This window comes from Exophiala aquamarina (assembly GCF_000709125.1).
Source record: "Exophiala aquamarina CBS 119918 chromosome Unknown aczIA-supercont1.3, whole genome shotgun sequence".
Taxonomy (NCBI): Eukaryota; Fungi; Ascomycota; class Eurotiomycetes; order Chaetothyriales; family Herpotrichiellaceae; genus Exophiala; species Exophiala aquamarina.
This window is the reverse complement of record NW_013550585.1, coordinates 1,014,921-1,027,525: the sequence shown is the minus strand read 5'-3', so window position 1 is coordinate 1,027,525 and position 12,605 is coordinate 1,014,921. Positions and strand designations below refer to the sequence as shown.

The 12,605-nt window shown below is 50.8% G+C and overlaps 5 protein-coding genes across 5 annotated transcripts; all 5 read right to left on the bottom strand.

Moving 5' to 3' along the window:
* Nucleotides 1–275: 275 nt before the first annotated feature.
* On the bottom strand, nucleotides 276–1,836 carry A1O9_03964 (uncharacterized protein; the record flags this gene model as incomplete). Its single annotated transcript, XM_013406256.1, has 2 exons — nucleotides 276–1,082; nucleotides 1,132–1,836. The coding sequence occupies 2 exons, from the start codon at nucleotides 1,834–1,836 to the stop codon at nucleotides 276–278; spliced, it is 1,512 nt and encodes a 503-aa protein (XP_013261710.1).
* A 2,872-nt stretch (nucleotides 1,837–4,708) lies between these two features.
* Nucleotides 4,709–5,322, bottom strand: A1O9_03963 (uncharacterized protein; the record flags this gene model as incomplete). The annotated part of the gene is made up of 3 exons (XM_013406255.1): nucleotides 4,709–4,962; nucleotides 5,019–5,163; nucleotides 5,218–5,322. The coding sequence occupies 3 exons, from the start codon at nucleotides 5,320–5,322 to the stop codon at nucleotides 4,709–4,711; spliced, it is 504 nt and encodes a 167-aa protein (XP_013261709.1).
* Nucleotides 5,323–5,776: 454 nt separating this feature from the next.
* A1O9_03962 (uncharacterized protein) lies at nucleotides 5,777–7,739 on the bottom strand (the record flags this gene model as incomplete). The annotated part of the gene is made up of 7 exons (XM_013406254.1): nucleotides 5,777–6,279; nucleotides 6,335–6,451; nucleotides 6,524–6,877; nucleotides 6,930–7,035; nucleotides 7,086–7,274; nucleotides 7,337–7,605; nucleotides 7,676–7,739. The coding sequence occupies 7 exons, from the start codon at nucleotides 7,737–7,739 to the stop codon at nucleotides 5,777–5,779; spliced, it is 1,602 nt and encodes a 533-aa protein (XP_013261708.1).
* Nucleotides 7,740–8,218: 479 nt separating this feature from the next.
* On the bottom strand, nucleotides 8,219–10,288 carry A1O9_03961 (uncharacterized protein; the record flags this gene model as incomplete). Its single annotated transcript, XM_013406253.1, has 6 exons — nucleotides 8,219–8,598; nucleotides 8,654–8,817; nucleotides 8,867–9,267; nucleotides 9,313–9,614; nucleotides 9,662–10,009; nucleotides 10,114–10,288. 6 exons carry the CDS (start codon nucleotides 10,286–10,288, stop codon nucleotides 8,219–8,221), a joined length of 1,770 nt encoding a protein of 589 aa, XP_013261707.1.
* Nucleotides 10,289–10,797: 509 nt separating this feature from the next.
* Nucleotides 10,798–12,558, bottom strand: A1O9_03960 (uncharacterized protein; the record flags this gene model as incomplete). Its single annotated transcript, XM_013406252.1, has 10 exons — nucleotides 10,798–10,892; nucleotides 10,940–11,161; nucleotides 11,217–11,335; nucleotides 11,392–11,470; nucleotides 11,540–11,601; nucleotides 11,655–11,848; nucleotides 11,895–11,975; nucleotides 12,025–12,219; nucleotides 12,274–12,399; nucleotides 12,454–12,558. The coding sequence occupies 10 exons, from the start codon at nucleotides 12,556–12,558 to the stop codon at nucleotides 10,798–10,800; spliced, it is 1,278 nt and encodes a 425-aa protein (XP_013261706.1).
* Between the last annotated feature and the right edge of the window lie 47 nt (nucleotides 12,559–12,605).

Sequence of the window (12,605 nt, the reverse complement as noted above, 5' to 3'; positions counted from 1 at the left end):
GGCTCTGATATTCAGTCTCAATCTTGACAGCAAGTTTCCCGGGGTGCACGAAGCTTCGCAGTAGAGCATTTTGAGTCGTATCCGAGTCGCTGTCGGAAACGACTTTCATCAATCCAGGGCGTTGAGCTAGTGTAATTCGATAGCAGTCAAGCATGGATATGGTTTTCCAAATGCTGCGTTTCATCAGTCCAAGGTACAATTTCACCTTTACGCACACATCCTCACCGCTCTCTGGTCTCATCGCTGTCCAGCTCTGGCAACAATACATATACAAGCTATGAAGTCAGCGATGAGAGCACGCAGTTGTGGAGTGTCACACGAACTTCGATCAGCTTGGCGTGATGAACTTCTGTCAACTCGAAAATTCTCTTGTCACCGGCAAGATATCCAAAGACGGAGAGCACAATAGACTTGTCAACTGTCAGGGGACGTTGAAAAATGGTCGAAGGAATGGTTACCGTTTCTAGGGCAATTTTCTTGTCACGCGTGGACGCGAGACTGAAAGAAGACGTGTTGACCTTTGAACAGTCAGTCTGGCGTAACGGAACCATGAAACAACATACAAAAGCTAGGAGCTTATATCTCGAATTGTTGTAGAGCCATCGGGCAATGGTGCCCGCACCTGGAGTATTGCAAAAGAGTCCTCCCAAAGCTGCGATTGCTAAAAACCATTCCGGAGGGGTTTTGGAGGTGATGAAAATCTCGTCGGTTATCGCGTCGAGCCACGGGGCAGCATTGATCTCGAACAATGTGATGAAGACATCAAGAACGGCTCTGTTGTCCACGCCTGTTGACGTCGGATCTTCGGTGGCGGGTGCGGATGCAAAATGGGGCCTCGCAGATGACGAAGCTGGAGACTGAGCCCGAGACGTATCGAGGTCTGAGAAGTGTCGGAACCGTCGAAATGTCTCAGAAGAAGTTTGGCCCTCTGTCACCGATGTGTCTAGTTGAATTGGATCCCCGTTTGAGGGTTGACCTACCCAGTCCAGCTCAAAATTGAAATCCGAGCCGAGGACGGGAAATTCGACGTCGATGTGCTCTAGAGACAGGAAGTCGTCAAACTCGAAGAGACTATCATATGTCTGCATGCCTTGTCAGATAGTTGAACAGGATCTGCGGAATTGATCGTACTGTTCGGGTCCCTTCTTGAATCTCTGTACCGTCGACCGCATTGAAAATAGCAGAAACTTCGAAATCGTTTACCATTGGTGCCGGAGCGGTGAACGCACTTGCACGGTTCAAGGCGTCGTCATCGTCATCGTCCCCGATGCGACTCTGCCCAGTGGCTGCTTCAGCATTGGTAATGATGGTGGTATCGTCAGCCCGAGAAGACAGATCAGTATTCGACTGCTGGAACGGTCGCGAAGTATGGGAGTTTGGGAGATCGCCCAGCGATCCAACAGAGGTTGATAATGACCTCCCGCGCGAGGCGGCGAGTCTGTTCTCTGAGATTCTGCATTCAAGCCGCTTTGAAACGCAAGAGCTGCAAGGGATGCCTTTGACACACTTTACCTTGGCCTTGTTGCAATGGTCACAGGCAATCTTGACGCGCTCCTGCTTGTCAGTGGGCGGGTTGCCACTGAGGCGGGCGTCGTGAAGCGGAAGGTCTGCATGTGAACTCAAGACATGCCGACGAAACTGATCCGATCGGGAGAATCTTTGGGGGCAATAGCCGCACGCGAAGGGTTTCTCCAGGGTGTCTATGAGGAAGTCAGCAAGTACTGGAAGCGGGCCGTGCGGGCTCTTACGAATCCGTCTGTGTCGAATCAGATGTTCATTGCGAACAAAAGCCCGGCCACAGAAGGTACATGAATACTGCCTACCACCATCACCCATGGAACTTCCTTGGATTGAATCCGATGTGGGAGATGGGAGAATGGACAGGAGAGGGTGGTGGAGGACCCGTGGGGTAAGCGAAACAGTATATTTTAGGTAGAGGAAAGGAATGCCTGGGCATGTACCTGGGGTGCCGATGTCGCGGGGGAAGCCGGCTGCGCTCAATTCAGTCCTTTTCCCCACCTCTGCCACGCCGGCTGCACCCCGCCCCGCACGCTAATCCTACCAGAGAATAGAGAGGTTGTGCAATGATGAATTAGTGGACGTTGAGTTGTAAGACTAGAGTTTCGTATGACAGTCATGGCAGAGCTTGTCTGTCACTTGTGTTGACACCAAGAAACCCGTCATTGATCAACCCATGTGACAACGCTTTATCATTTATTCTTAAATCCACTAAGAGTAGTAGGTCTTCTTAATCGGAGTGGTATAAAGATACTTGGATATTGAGCTAATCTCGATCTAACACTGAAGAGCTCATTAGTAGAGAATTTAGTAGACAGTATACATAGCGTAAGGCGCCAACGCTTTTAGTACCTCTGCTAAGCTTATAAAGGGCTTAGTGTGATGCTAGTTTAAAGCAGTCCACACTTGTGTCTATTGATTTATGGCCAAGTGGACGGCAGTTTACGAAAATAATGGGACAACCTGGAACCCCACATAGGTAAGACTCGGCCACTAGTGTCTAGCTAATAGGCTTGGCGCCAAGCCCCAACACCGCCTGGCACGACTACTCCGGACGCGCTCTTAACGGTACGCTGTGCATATCAGCCCTGCTATTCCGTACATGATATTATTATGTATTTGTAGCTTGGGCGGAGTAGAATCATCTCAGCCTGGCATCATCCGCACCACTATCGCGGCAAATTTGCTGCGCTTTGTATGGACGATCACGCTCGTTCCGACTCTGGGCCTCCTGGTCCTACCACAACCCAATCTTTTCCCACTCAAATCCACTTATTGCAAATAAGAAGAAGCTATATGTGGAGATAGAAGTCGCTACCTCTAGCCATGGCGGATGTGTCCCCGTTCCCAAGTATGCCACTTTGCCATGCAAGACTCGGCTCGCTTGGCTTATACAGATGCAGATGAACGAATACCACGGGCATCCGATACTCGTCTGGCCGCCGCTCCGTTGGATCCTGAGTTATTCGAGAAATTCAAACAAAGATTGGGGTCTACCAGTGGAAGGTCACATTTTAGCGCCGAAAGCTTCCTTCAATCGCCCCAAGCTCGTCGTCCGACTGGCCTACACTACCCGATATCCCTCTTCGTCAATTTCCCGGAGCAACCTCCGCCAGAGACTCTCAATCATCTCGTTCTGCGATTTCAGACTGCCGTTCTCCCATCACTTCCATTTCTAAGGCATGTATCATCTTGCCATGAGGATACAAATGGGCGCCCCCGAAAGCCCACCTTTCTGAAGATGGCGTACGCTTCATTGGGCGCCGTGGCGCGATCCGACCCTGTCACATCCTCTTGGGCATCCAAAATATGGCATGCAGCCCTTCTAGTACACTCGACCTCTGTTGAAGTGGACAATTCCGTTGCCAGGACGGTCGACTGGGTTTTGGGGGTAAGTTTGGAGACATTGCTATCACAGACGCCGGATCCCATCTGATTTGCCTCCAGTGGACCCTCTTACAGCTCTACGGCGTTTCTGAGACTAATGCAGAGGTCTGGAGGAAGACCAATGCATGGAATGGGCATGTTGACACCGTAAGGGTCAGGGTAAAATAGTTGGCATCGACGCTAACTCCGAGCAGACTGTTCATCGGATGATGACCACCCAAGCACATCCATTTTGGCTTTCCAATCGGGCTCCTGGCGCACCCGCAAATTCCAACTTCAGAGGGTATGTGCTCCGTATAATTCCAGCGCAGAGGGCAAGTTTTGTCTAACACGGACAACTAGCTGCATGTCATTTTACTTTCTGATTGACCAGCTGCGAGCTTTGACCTTCAACGCTCCGGCCTCTTTCACGCCCATCCAGTTACCCATCAGACTGTCATCGAACCAGTGTTTTATCGATACTCACAAGAGACTTCTCGCACCAGAACCAATGGAGGTCATTGGGCTGTCGGTGGAAGACAAACTTCTCCTCTTGATTGGCATCCTGTCTGAGATCATCTCATTCCAACGAGATCTCGGCATGCTCCTCGACTTCGATGTATATGAATCTATGTCGCTCCGACGCACACCACCGCCAAGACCGAAAGAGCAACACAATCTTGCACACAGCTTGGACGAGTCGGTATATCTTGCGAATCCATACCTGAGGAATTCTGCAGTTGCTCAGTACTTGGATATGGAAGAGATCCTTGCTCAAGCCTTACGAAAGTGGGAGGCACTATCCATAGTCGACGACGTGGACAACGACCCGATGACAAGATGCTTATACCTTGGCATGAAAGAGCTTGCAAAATTCTGCGGAATGCTACTTTCGGGGGGTCCTGATGTATTTAATTTATGTACAAGGGTCGGATTCTCCCCAGCGGCACGATTCAACCCTCCTCCCCATGCTCAGGCTATCAAACGGCCGCGAGTCTCCAACGAGACCTTGAAACTCGCCTGGGAGACCTTGGATGCCACAGAGGCTGTCAACGAGCATGTTGAGTCTGTTCCGTGCGAGATGATGTCGCCCATATGGAGCCCCATTGTGTGTTTCATGGCCGGACTGGCAATCTGGACCAGCACACAACAAGACCCCGTTAGTGAGCAGTCACCGAGATCACAACAGTCTCGGAACCTTATGCGTTTATTTGAGCTTCAACTCAAACAAATGACTTGGCCCAATGCCAGAGACATGCTGAGGATCCTGAAGTCACTGCGGGTCCAGTAATCAAGGGCCTTTCTCTTCGGGCTCCCGTATCTCTTATAGAAACGAACTGAACACATTTTCTCGTTTGCCATTCCGGAGTACAATCGTATGAGGCTCTACGCCGGCGAACATCCATGTATCCTCCACTTTCTGGTAGTAGTGCTTGACATAACTGTGCCCAGTCCACCAGCCTGATCCCCCGTCTGGCAATATCCTGCGATGTGTTGCTTGGATTTGCCAATTGCCGACAACAAGGTCCGATTCCACTTCATCGAAGGCCGCCGCTCCTAACAAGTGCTGTGTTTCCACTAGAACCCCGCGCTTAGTGGTATTCGGAAATCGACGTTTGATCAACAATCCTTACATCCATCGTCTCCCAGTGATGTCTTTGACGAGTATTGAGCCACGTAGTCCTCCTTGGACATGATTTGGTTTGAGCGTCTGGCGTCCAGCTGTTGGTAGAAGACACGCAATGTCGGAGTGCAAATGTCGTTCAACAGTTGCCAATCCTGGGGACCCGTCAATTGCCGATTCTCTCTAACGTCAGGAAGCAACCTTCATACCTTTGTGTCGTACGAGAGAGCCCAATTCCACGACAGTCGACGCCAGTCTCGCTCATCAGTGGGCCGGAAGCTGTCCCCTACAGGACGATGGGGTGTATGTGCCATGGCTTGAGGGGAGAAATGGGTGGGACCAAATCGAACCTCCGTTCGTGGAGTTTTCTTTTCGAACACTCGCTGGACAAGTCGGTGTGTCATTAAATATGTTCCTGAGAACTAAGCGCTGTCCACGTCGACTGAAATTATAAGCTTTGGCTGGCCCAATCGGCCACTACCCCTTCCCTCTGGGTGGGGAGTTCATTGACAGTTATATTTGGCTTCGAAACCGCCTTCCCAGAATTTTTGGAGGTCGGCCGAAAGTCAATCGCAGATATGACAAAAAGTCTCGAACTCTGTAAGTTTTCAGCTAACGTGCAGTACTTTTTAACATTCATCTGACGTCCACCTAATTCTAAGCTATTGAGTATACGTGGAATGACAAAAAGATCCAGGGCTGCAACCAGTTCGCCCACCCGTCCCCACTGTGCCTGCTGTTGAGGGCTCGGCTGCGACCCTTACGAAGTCATTCAAGAATGAGCCGCATGTGGTTGGATGAATAGTGTCGAACTCTCCGGCCACACACCGCCAGTGGCACGGCAAATAGCAAAACTGCCGCAGTTATACCACCCATCGTTCCAAAGGCATTTTTGTAGCCTTGGTTCTGGATCCAGACTGTCCCATCGGTCGACATGCCGTAGGCCAGGATATTTTTCACGCCGTTGATCACGAGGAGTGACTCGGCACTGATCGGATAGTAGCTGTCTACCGCGTAAGTCATGCTGACATTGGCGACCGCAGTCAGGCCAACTCCCACGCAGCCAGCTCCAATGAAGATGATAGGCCATGACATCTGGTCTTGCGCGCCGAAGCCGTACATCAAACAGCCGGCCGGAACGACCAGTCCTGGCAGCCACATAAATACCAATCGTGTCTCAGGCTCAAAGACGCCGCCGGAGCGTCGAGCCCTCCACTGGGTGTATTTGTCGGCAGGCCAACCGGTGAAGAGTGCGCCAAGTAAGTTGCCGACTACAGGAAGATAATCAGCTCAACCTAATTTGATTCAGGGGGAAACATAACATACTCAAAGTTGGTAGGTTGACCAATCCAATAATGGACGGCGAGAAGCTCCATGGTGGGGAGGACAAGAGGAAAGAGATGTTTGAGGCTAGGATCACAATCCATGCCAGGGATGCTGCATCTAAAGAGGACATTAGAATTTCTCTGTGTAGGCCATAGCAACAATAGTAGCTGTCGGTAAGATGAAACTCACAGGCAACAGTAGCAAAAAGATTCGCAGGGTAGAAGATCAAAGGTAGTGGACGCAAAAGAATCCTCAGCAGGTTGCCGTCTGGGTTTATACCGGACCACGGGGTCAAGGTCTCAAAGTATGTCTTCTTGGGCGGGATGCTGTGCCTTGTTGCCTCCTCGTGGACGGCCACGTTGTCGCTCTTCTCTAGACCCGGAGCGTCGGCCGTCTTGTCACTGGTCTCGTTGGCTGTATTGCAGGGTGTGGGAACAATCACCGGTCGGAAGAATCGCGTCTCGGGGCAGAATAGAAGGACGGAAGCAAAGTTCACGCCGGAAAATATGGCGAGAACCCGTTTGAACCAGATCCATCCACAGTCTATCACCCGTCAGTATCTTTCAACCCCCAGCATGCCTATCTAGCCTCTTACTTTCGATGATGAAACCACCACACAATGGTCCCATGGAGCTACCAAGGGACAGGAAAATCAAGTAGATGCCCATTTTAGACCCTCGCTCGTGGAGAAAGAACAGATCCTAGGAACGACCTTGTCAGCTGGGAGTGCGCCCAAGGAACCATAGCTTACGTTGACGATTGCTGCCCCCAGAGCTTCCGTCGATCCACAAGCAAAGGCTGCCACATTCACCGAGCCCAGAAGGCTGCCGAATGTCGTCGACTCCATAGCCCAAATATTAGTGATGAAGAAGATGAGCGTAGCTATGATAAAGATTGGTCGTTTCCCCAGCCATATCGCCATTGGGGTCCAGAAGAAGTTCTGCGGCGGTATCCCGTCAGGTGGAAGCACTCATGCAAGAGGTTCAAGCTAGAAGCACGTACTGAGCATCCAAGCACCAAAATGGTTGTGGTAATGAGCTTTGAAGCTGTTGCCGGCGTGAGATTGAACTCCTCTGCAATCTCGCTGAACCCGGGAGACAAGCCTCCTATGTTTGCATTGCCGAGGAAAGCAAACGTGCAGACGTTGACAAAGACGACGATCTTTTTCCACTGTGCCCACAACAGGGGGTCATTGGGATCCGTCGATGGCTGTGGCACGAGAATGATATCCTTGTTACCCAGGTGCTCAGCGTGCGTGGCATGATGGTCGGCTGGAACATGTGTAAATAGTCGTCCCTCTCTCACGAGTTGTCGTACGAATCCACAGGGAGCATCACTTACTGCTGTCCACCAACTGCACGGTCCCTTCGCTCGAATCGAGCTCGTAGAGGGTTCGGAACTTCATGTTGACTATCGACTGGGGAACTCGAGGGCCCAGGCAGAAATAATTGTGTAGTTACTCTGGATTGAAACGCAGTATTATTCATGGAGCGACACCCAGATACTTATATTTGATCAGCCACTACAACGCTCGTAGGGCCTACATTCAACCATGTGCTCTGAATTGTGGGGGCCCCGATTTGGAGCCGATGATACGGTTTCTGAACCTGTGGGGTACGTCAAAACCCTAGTTGGGGCATTGCCAGCGGGCATTTGCAGACGCCTCACGCCTCACGCCTCACGCTACAGGGACAGTCCAAGCTCGTGTTTACTATGAGTGTACATCGAGGGATGAAGGTGGATAGTGGCTTTACTCAATACGAAAGATTTGGCGGGACCTGCTGGGGCGGATGAGATTCTAAGGTCCACTTACGGCAAGGGACACGACAAGAGAGACATTTTTAGACGCCAACATTAGAGGATTTGCAAGTCAGAAATTTCTGTCTACCTCTGCGGGATAACTGGGAGGACGAGGTAGTTCTCATAACCTGGCCCAAGGTGAACAATGTTCACTCCCTGGAGCTTCCGTTCTGCTCGATCCTCAGGGTGATTATGCTCGAAAATCCCAGACCCTTGAGTGTCGCCACTGGAGAGTTCCAGGAGTAGTTTCCCTCCCGGCGACACCACAACGTTAGTGGGCCAGATTTCCACGTCGAAAGTATATACCTCGCCAACTTGGACAGTCTGGACATCGGTGGAGAGATACGCGCGATACGGGAGGTATTCCTTGTGTTGCGGGTGACTTGAATCAACCTTCCTTAAGGATGTGCGGAGCCAACCTTTGCTGACCGGGACCGGATCGCCTGTTGTTCCTGTATAGAATACTGAAAGGCCCTGTCAGCGCATCCAGACCATGTCAAGTGCTGGGCTCGCACTTACTTTCATTGCCGTCCGGACCAACGTGGCGAAGGGTCGCAAAGATATCCATTTCGGTGGGAGTATATCCATTCTTGGAACCTACTGACATGGACAGCCGGACCATTGGATGGCCTGTGACTTCTGTCTCTTGCGCAAACCGTGACGTCTCAAACGTAACAGTCCCTCTTGGAGAGCATTAGCCTGTTACTTCTTAAGTGTAAGGAGCTTGCCTACTTGGGAGCATCATATGAAATAACGGAACCCGTGCCATTGTTATTTGCTTGCTCCAGTGTTTTGTCGTTGGTCAAATGCCATTTTCGATATACTGTGCGAGCAATTGGCCACTCCATTTCAGAACGACGAGGGAAAGTTTTTAGCTCAGCCGCGGCATCGTTGTAGCCAGGGGAGCCCTGACGCAACACCAAGTCAACAGGAGCGAGTTTCCCAGGGACACCCCAGCCGGCGTCATCTTTGCCTTTGAGGAAGGCGTTCAGGAAGGACAACTGCAAGGCCACCTCCTGTTCATAGTAGAATGGTAGGTCGTGCCTCCCGGTGATGAAGCGCAAGTACTTGTACTTCGAACCGGCGTTCATGTAGCCAAGCACGTTTCCACGTAAGTGTAACAATATACCTCCCTGTACAAGTTAGAGTAGGATCGAGGAATAGGAGAATAAACTCACCCAGTTGCCGACACTGAGGAGTGGTACTTCAATTCTTGCAAGTTCAAAATCCTTGGAAGAGTAATATTGCTCGTCCCTGAATTTATATTTGGCAGTGTCCTCGGTCTGGTCCTGTCGATTACGGGCAAGCTCGTCCTCGGGCAGATCTCCATCGATGGTGTCAGGTCCCCAGTTTCGTTTAGCTCTTCCTGGCAGACCATATTGATTCGAAAGTACTTGACGGGTCCACCAACGCTTGATGAAAGTGTTCGATAGAATACCACCGTGACGGACACGATCCCGATAGTAGTCGGACATTCCTGCTTTTGATAAGCTGCTTCCTGACCTGACAGGGCTTCAAATGACTTACCCTCCCAGGGAATCATGGCCGCCAGGCCTTTTGGTCGCTTCGCCGCGACTCTCCATTGAGAACCAGCATAGTAACTGATGCCCAAGAGGCCAACCTTCCCATTGCTCCAGGATTGCTCACTCGCCCATTCCACTAGGTCGGAGAAACAATCGGCTGTTCCGGCACTCATCGTGTCCAGAAGACCAGGCGACTGGCCACAGCCGCGCTCATCAGCTCGGACAACAACATATCCTTGAGAAGTCCAAAAGCCCGGGTCTGGAGTCTCCCATGCCGAATCCTCGGACTTTTGGGCTTCATTTACTTCTGCAAAAGATTGCGGGTGGAATCTGTAGTGGCGGTTAGAGCTCACTTTCCACCCAAAGTACAGAGCGGCTTACTTTGAGTAAGGAATATCTTTCCCATCTATCTGATGAATCAGTACACAATCTTCTAATCCAGATGATGTGACTTACACGGTCCATACGTGACTATAACTGGGTACTGACCCTCATCTTTTGGTCGGTAGACGTTTGCACGGATTATATCACCCGTGCCGGTAGTCTTAAGGGGGACATCCACATTTTGCTCCAGCACATATCTTTCCCGATGGATTGTTTGCATTATCGATGGACGACTTTTAAGACCCATGTTGTCGGCCTCTAACTCTTTCGATTACTACTGTATCGATGCCAATCCTTGAGCGCGACCCTGCTTGAATTTTCTACATTTGTCACCTTGATGTCGTGCCCCTCAGGGAGTCGAGCTGTGGCTTCGGCTCTCCATGGACCGCCGCGGAGGTGCGACCGACAATCTCCCTCTGGAGATGAAACTTCCCCGCAATATAGAGAGCCCATTCATCGGAGAAGCCGGCAACAGTAAGACACCGGCTGTCTAGATCCACTGCATCTTCGGTCTATGGTCGTCAACGCTATTTTATGTCACCGGCCATTTTTGTGGATGCCATGTCCAGTCAAATACTTGGAGCACCGTTATACAATAGAAAGCGAATTTGCCGCACCAAAGACGGTGGAGCGGACTTATCTGCACGAGATTCATATAGATACGAGTCTGCCTTACTGTGGCATTTTAAATGGTGTTGCTATTGATGATGAACGAAACATTTTTCTTGGTCGGACGTCTGTCTGAATCACACCATCTTAGTGCGTGCCAAAAAACTCTTTGCTGACTCGAGCTTTTGTATCTTCAAGGACATTATACGAATAGAGGAACTGGTGGAATTCCATCTGCGTCGCTGTGACAATGTCAGTATAGAACGCCCAATTTCTGCGAAGTACTTACTGGGAACTTTTCTGAAGCCGTACTTTGCTGCTTCGGCCGCCATCATCGTGGCTTCATCTTGTCCAAAGTTGGAGAAGATTTGCACTGCTGAAGCACGGTTATATCTCACGGATTGGAACATTTGTAAGCGTGCTGGTATGGAGGCCTTCGAATCAATGTTGGAGAACAGCACTCCCAGGGCACCGGCATCCTCGATAGACATGCCTCCACCTTGTCCTTGGTCTTTGAACATGATGGTCAGAAATGTGTGGCCGCTGGGGCGCGTTGTCATACTTACGTGGCAACATGGGGTGAGCGGCATCCCCTATAAGAGTGCATTTGCCTCTTGTCCAGGTTTTTATAGGTGGTCTGTACAATAGCTTCCAGAGCTTAAGGTCCTCAAGGTCTTCAGAATGTCTGATCATGTTAGTGCCCTGCGATGGAACCGGGTTGGGGGGAGGGGGTGACAGTACCTGCACAGTGCCCGAAGCGAGCTATGAAACATAGAATATGCTTTGGCCAATCGATCGGAGTCGGCGGACACGTTCCACTCTATTGACATTGAATGAGCTTCGTCAAGAGGGGCGGGTGGGCGAATGGCGCGTATAAGCCTCTACTTACCTTCCTTGGATTCCTTGGAATTGCCATCTGGATGTATACACACAAAATTCATGAGCTCACCGCTGTTGCAACCAGTTAGTTGAGAGTCAGTCAAGCAGGGTGAGAGTGCACCCACTTCCTGCAAGGGTACGCAACCAGTCGACGGTCATCGATCTTGAAGATATTCATGGTGCTAGGCTTATCCACAACGAGCCACCTCGTTTCGGGATCTTCCAACAGGCTCTGCACAGGCACAAGAAATCGAAATGCCGAATGTCCAGTGTCGTAAGCCGAGACCTCATCTTGCACCACCCATTTGACAAGTGTAGACTGTTGCTAGCTTAGCAAAACCAGAAGATCCGACCCGATGACTTACATGCACACCATCCGCGCCGATGATCAGATCTGCACTCACGACCGAGCCATCCTCAAAGTTCAGAGAGGTATCCGTCGCATTCTGCCACGGTCAACCAAGTAAACATTCTTCCACGACGCCTCTGGCTTACCACTGAGGCTAATCGGCTTTGAAGCTTTAATACCGCTGGAATCCCTTGCCCAACTTCACCAAAAGCAAGGTCTTTGAGCCCATTGTGCAAGTCGACACGATGGAAGAAATACCAAGGGTACATGTACTGGCTCTCGATATGCGCCAGGCTGTTCGACCGGAGAGCTTCACCGGTTTTTCCATCTCCAAGATGGCTCTTCATGAATGACTCAGTCCCAACCCAGGAGAAATGTGCTTTCTTGAAGCTTACCCAAACATTCTTAACGGCATTAGCTTTGATAAAATCAAAGCCCAACCATTCAAGGACCCTGGTAGCATTCGGTGCGCAGTGAATTGCAGCCCCGACTTCGTTGGAGAACCTCGACTTTTCGTAGACCTAGAGCAGAGTCATTCGGCGTGCCCATTGTCAGCGAGGGTCGTGCTCTCATACCGTCACTTGATGTCCTGCCCGACGAAGAGCGATTGCTGTCGCCAAGCCAGCGATGCCTCCGCCGATGATGGCAACATCCAAACTAATAATGTTATTTCTGGTCATGGATGATGGGTCAGCAGGTCGACCCTCAGTCTCGTTTCTGGCTATCA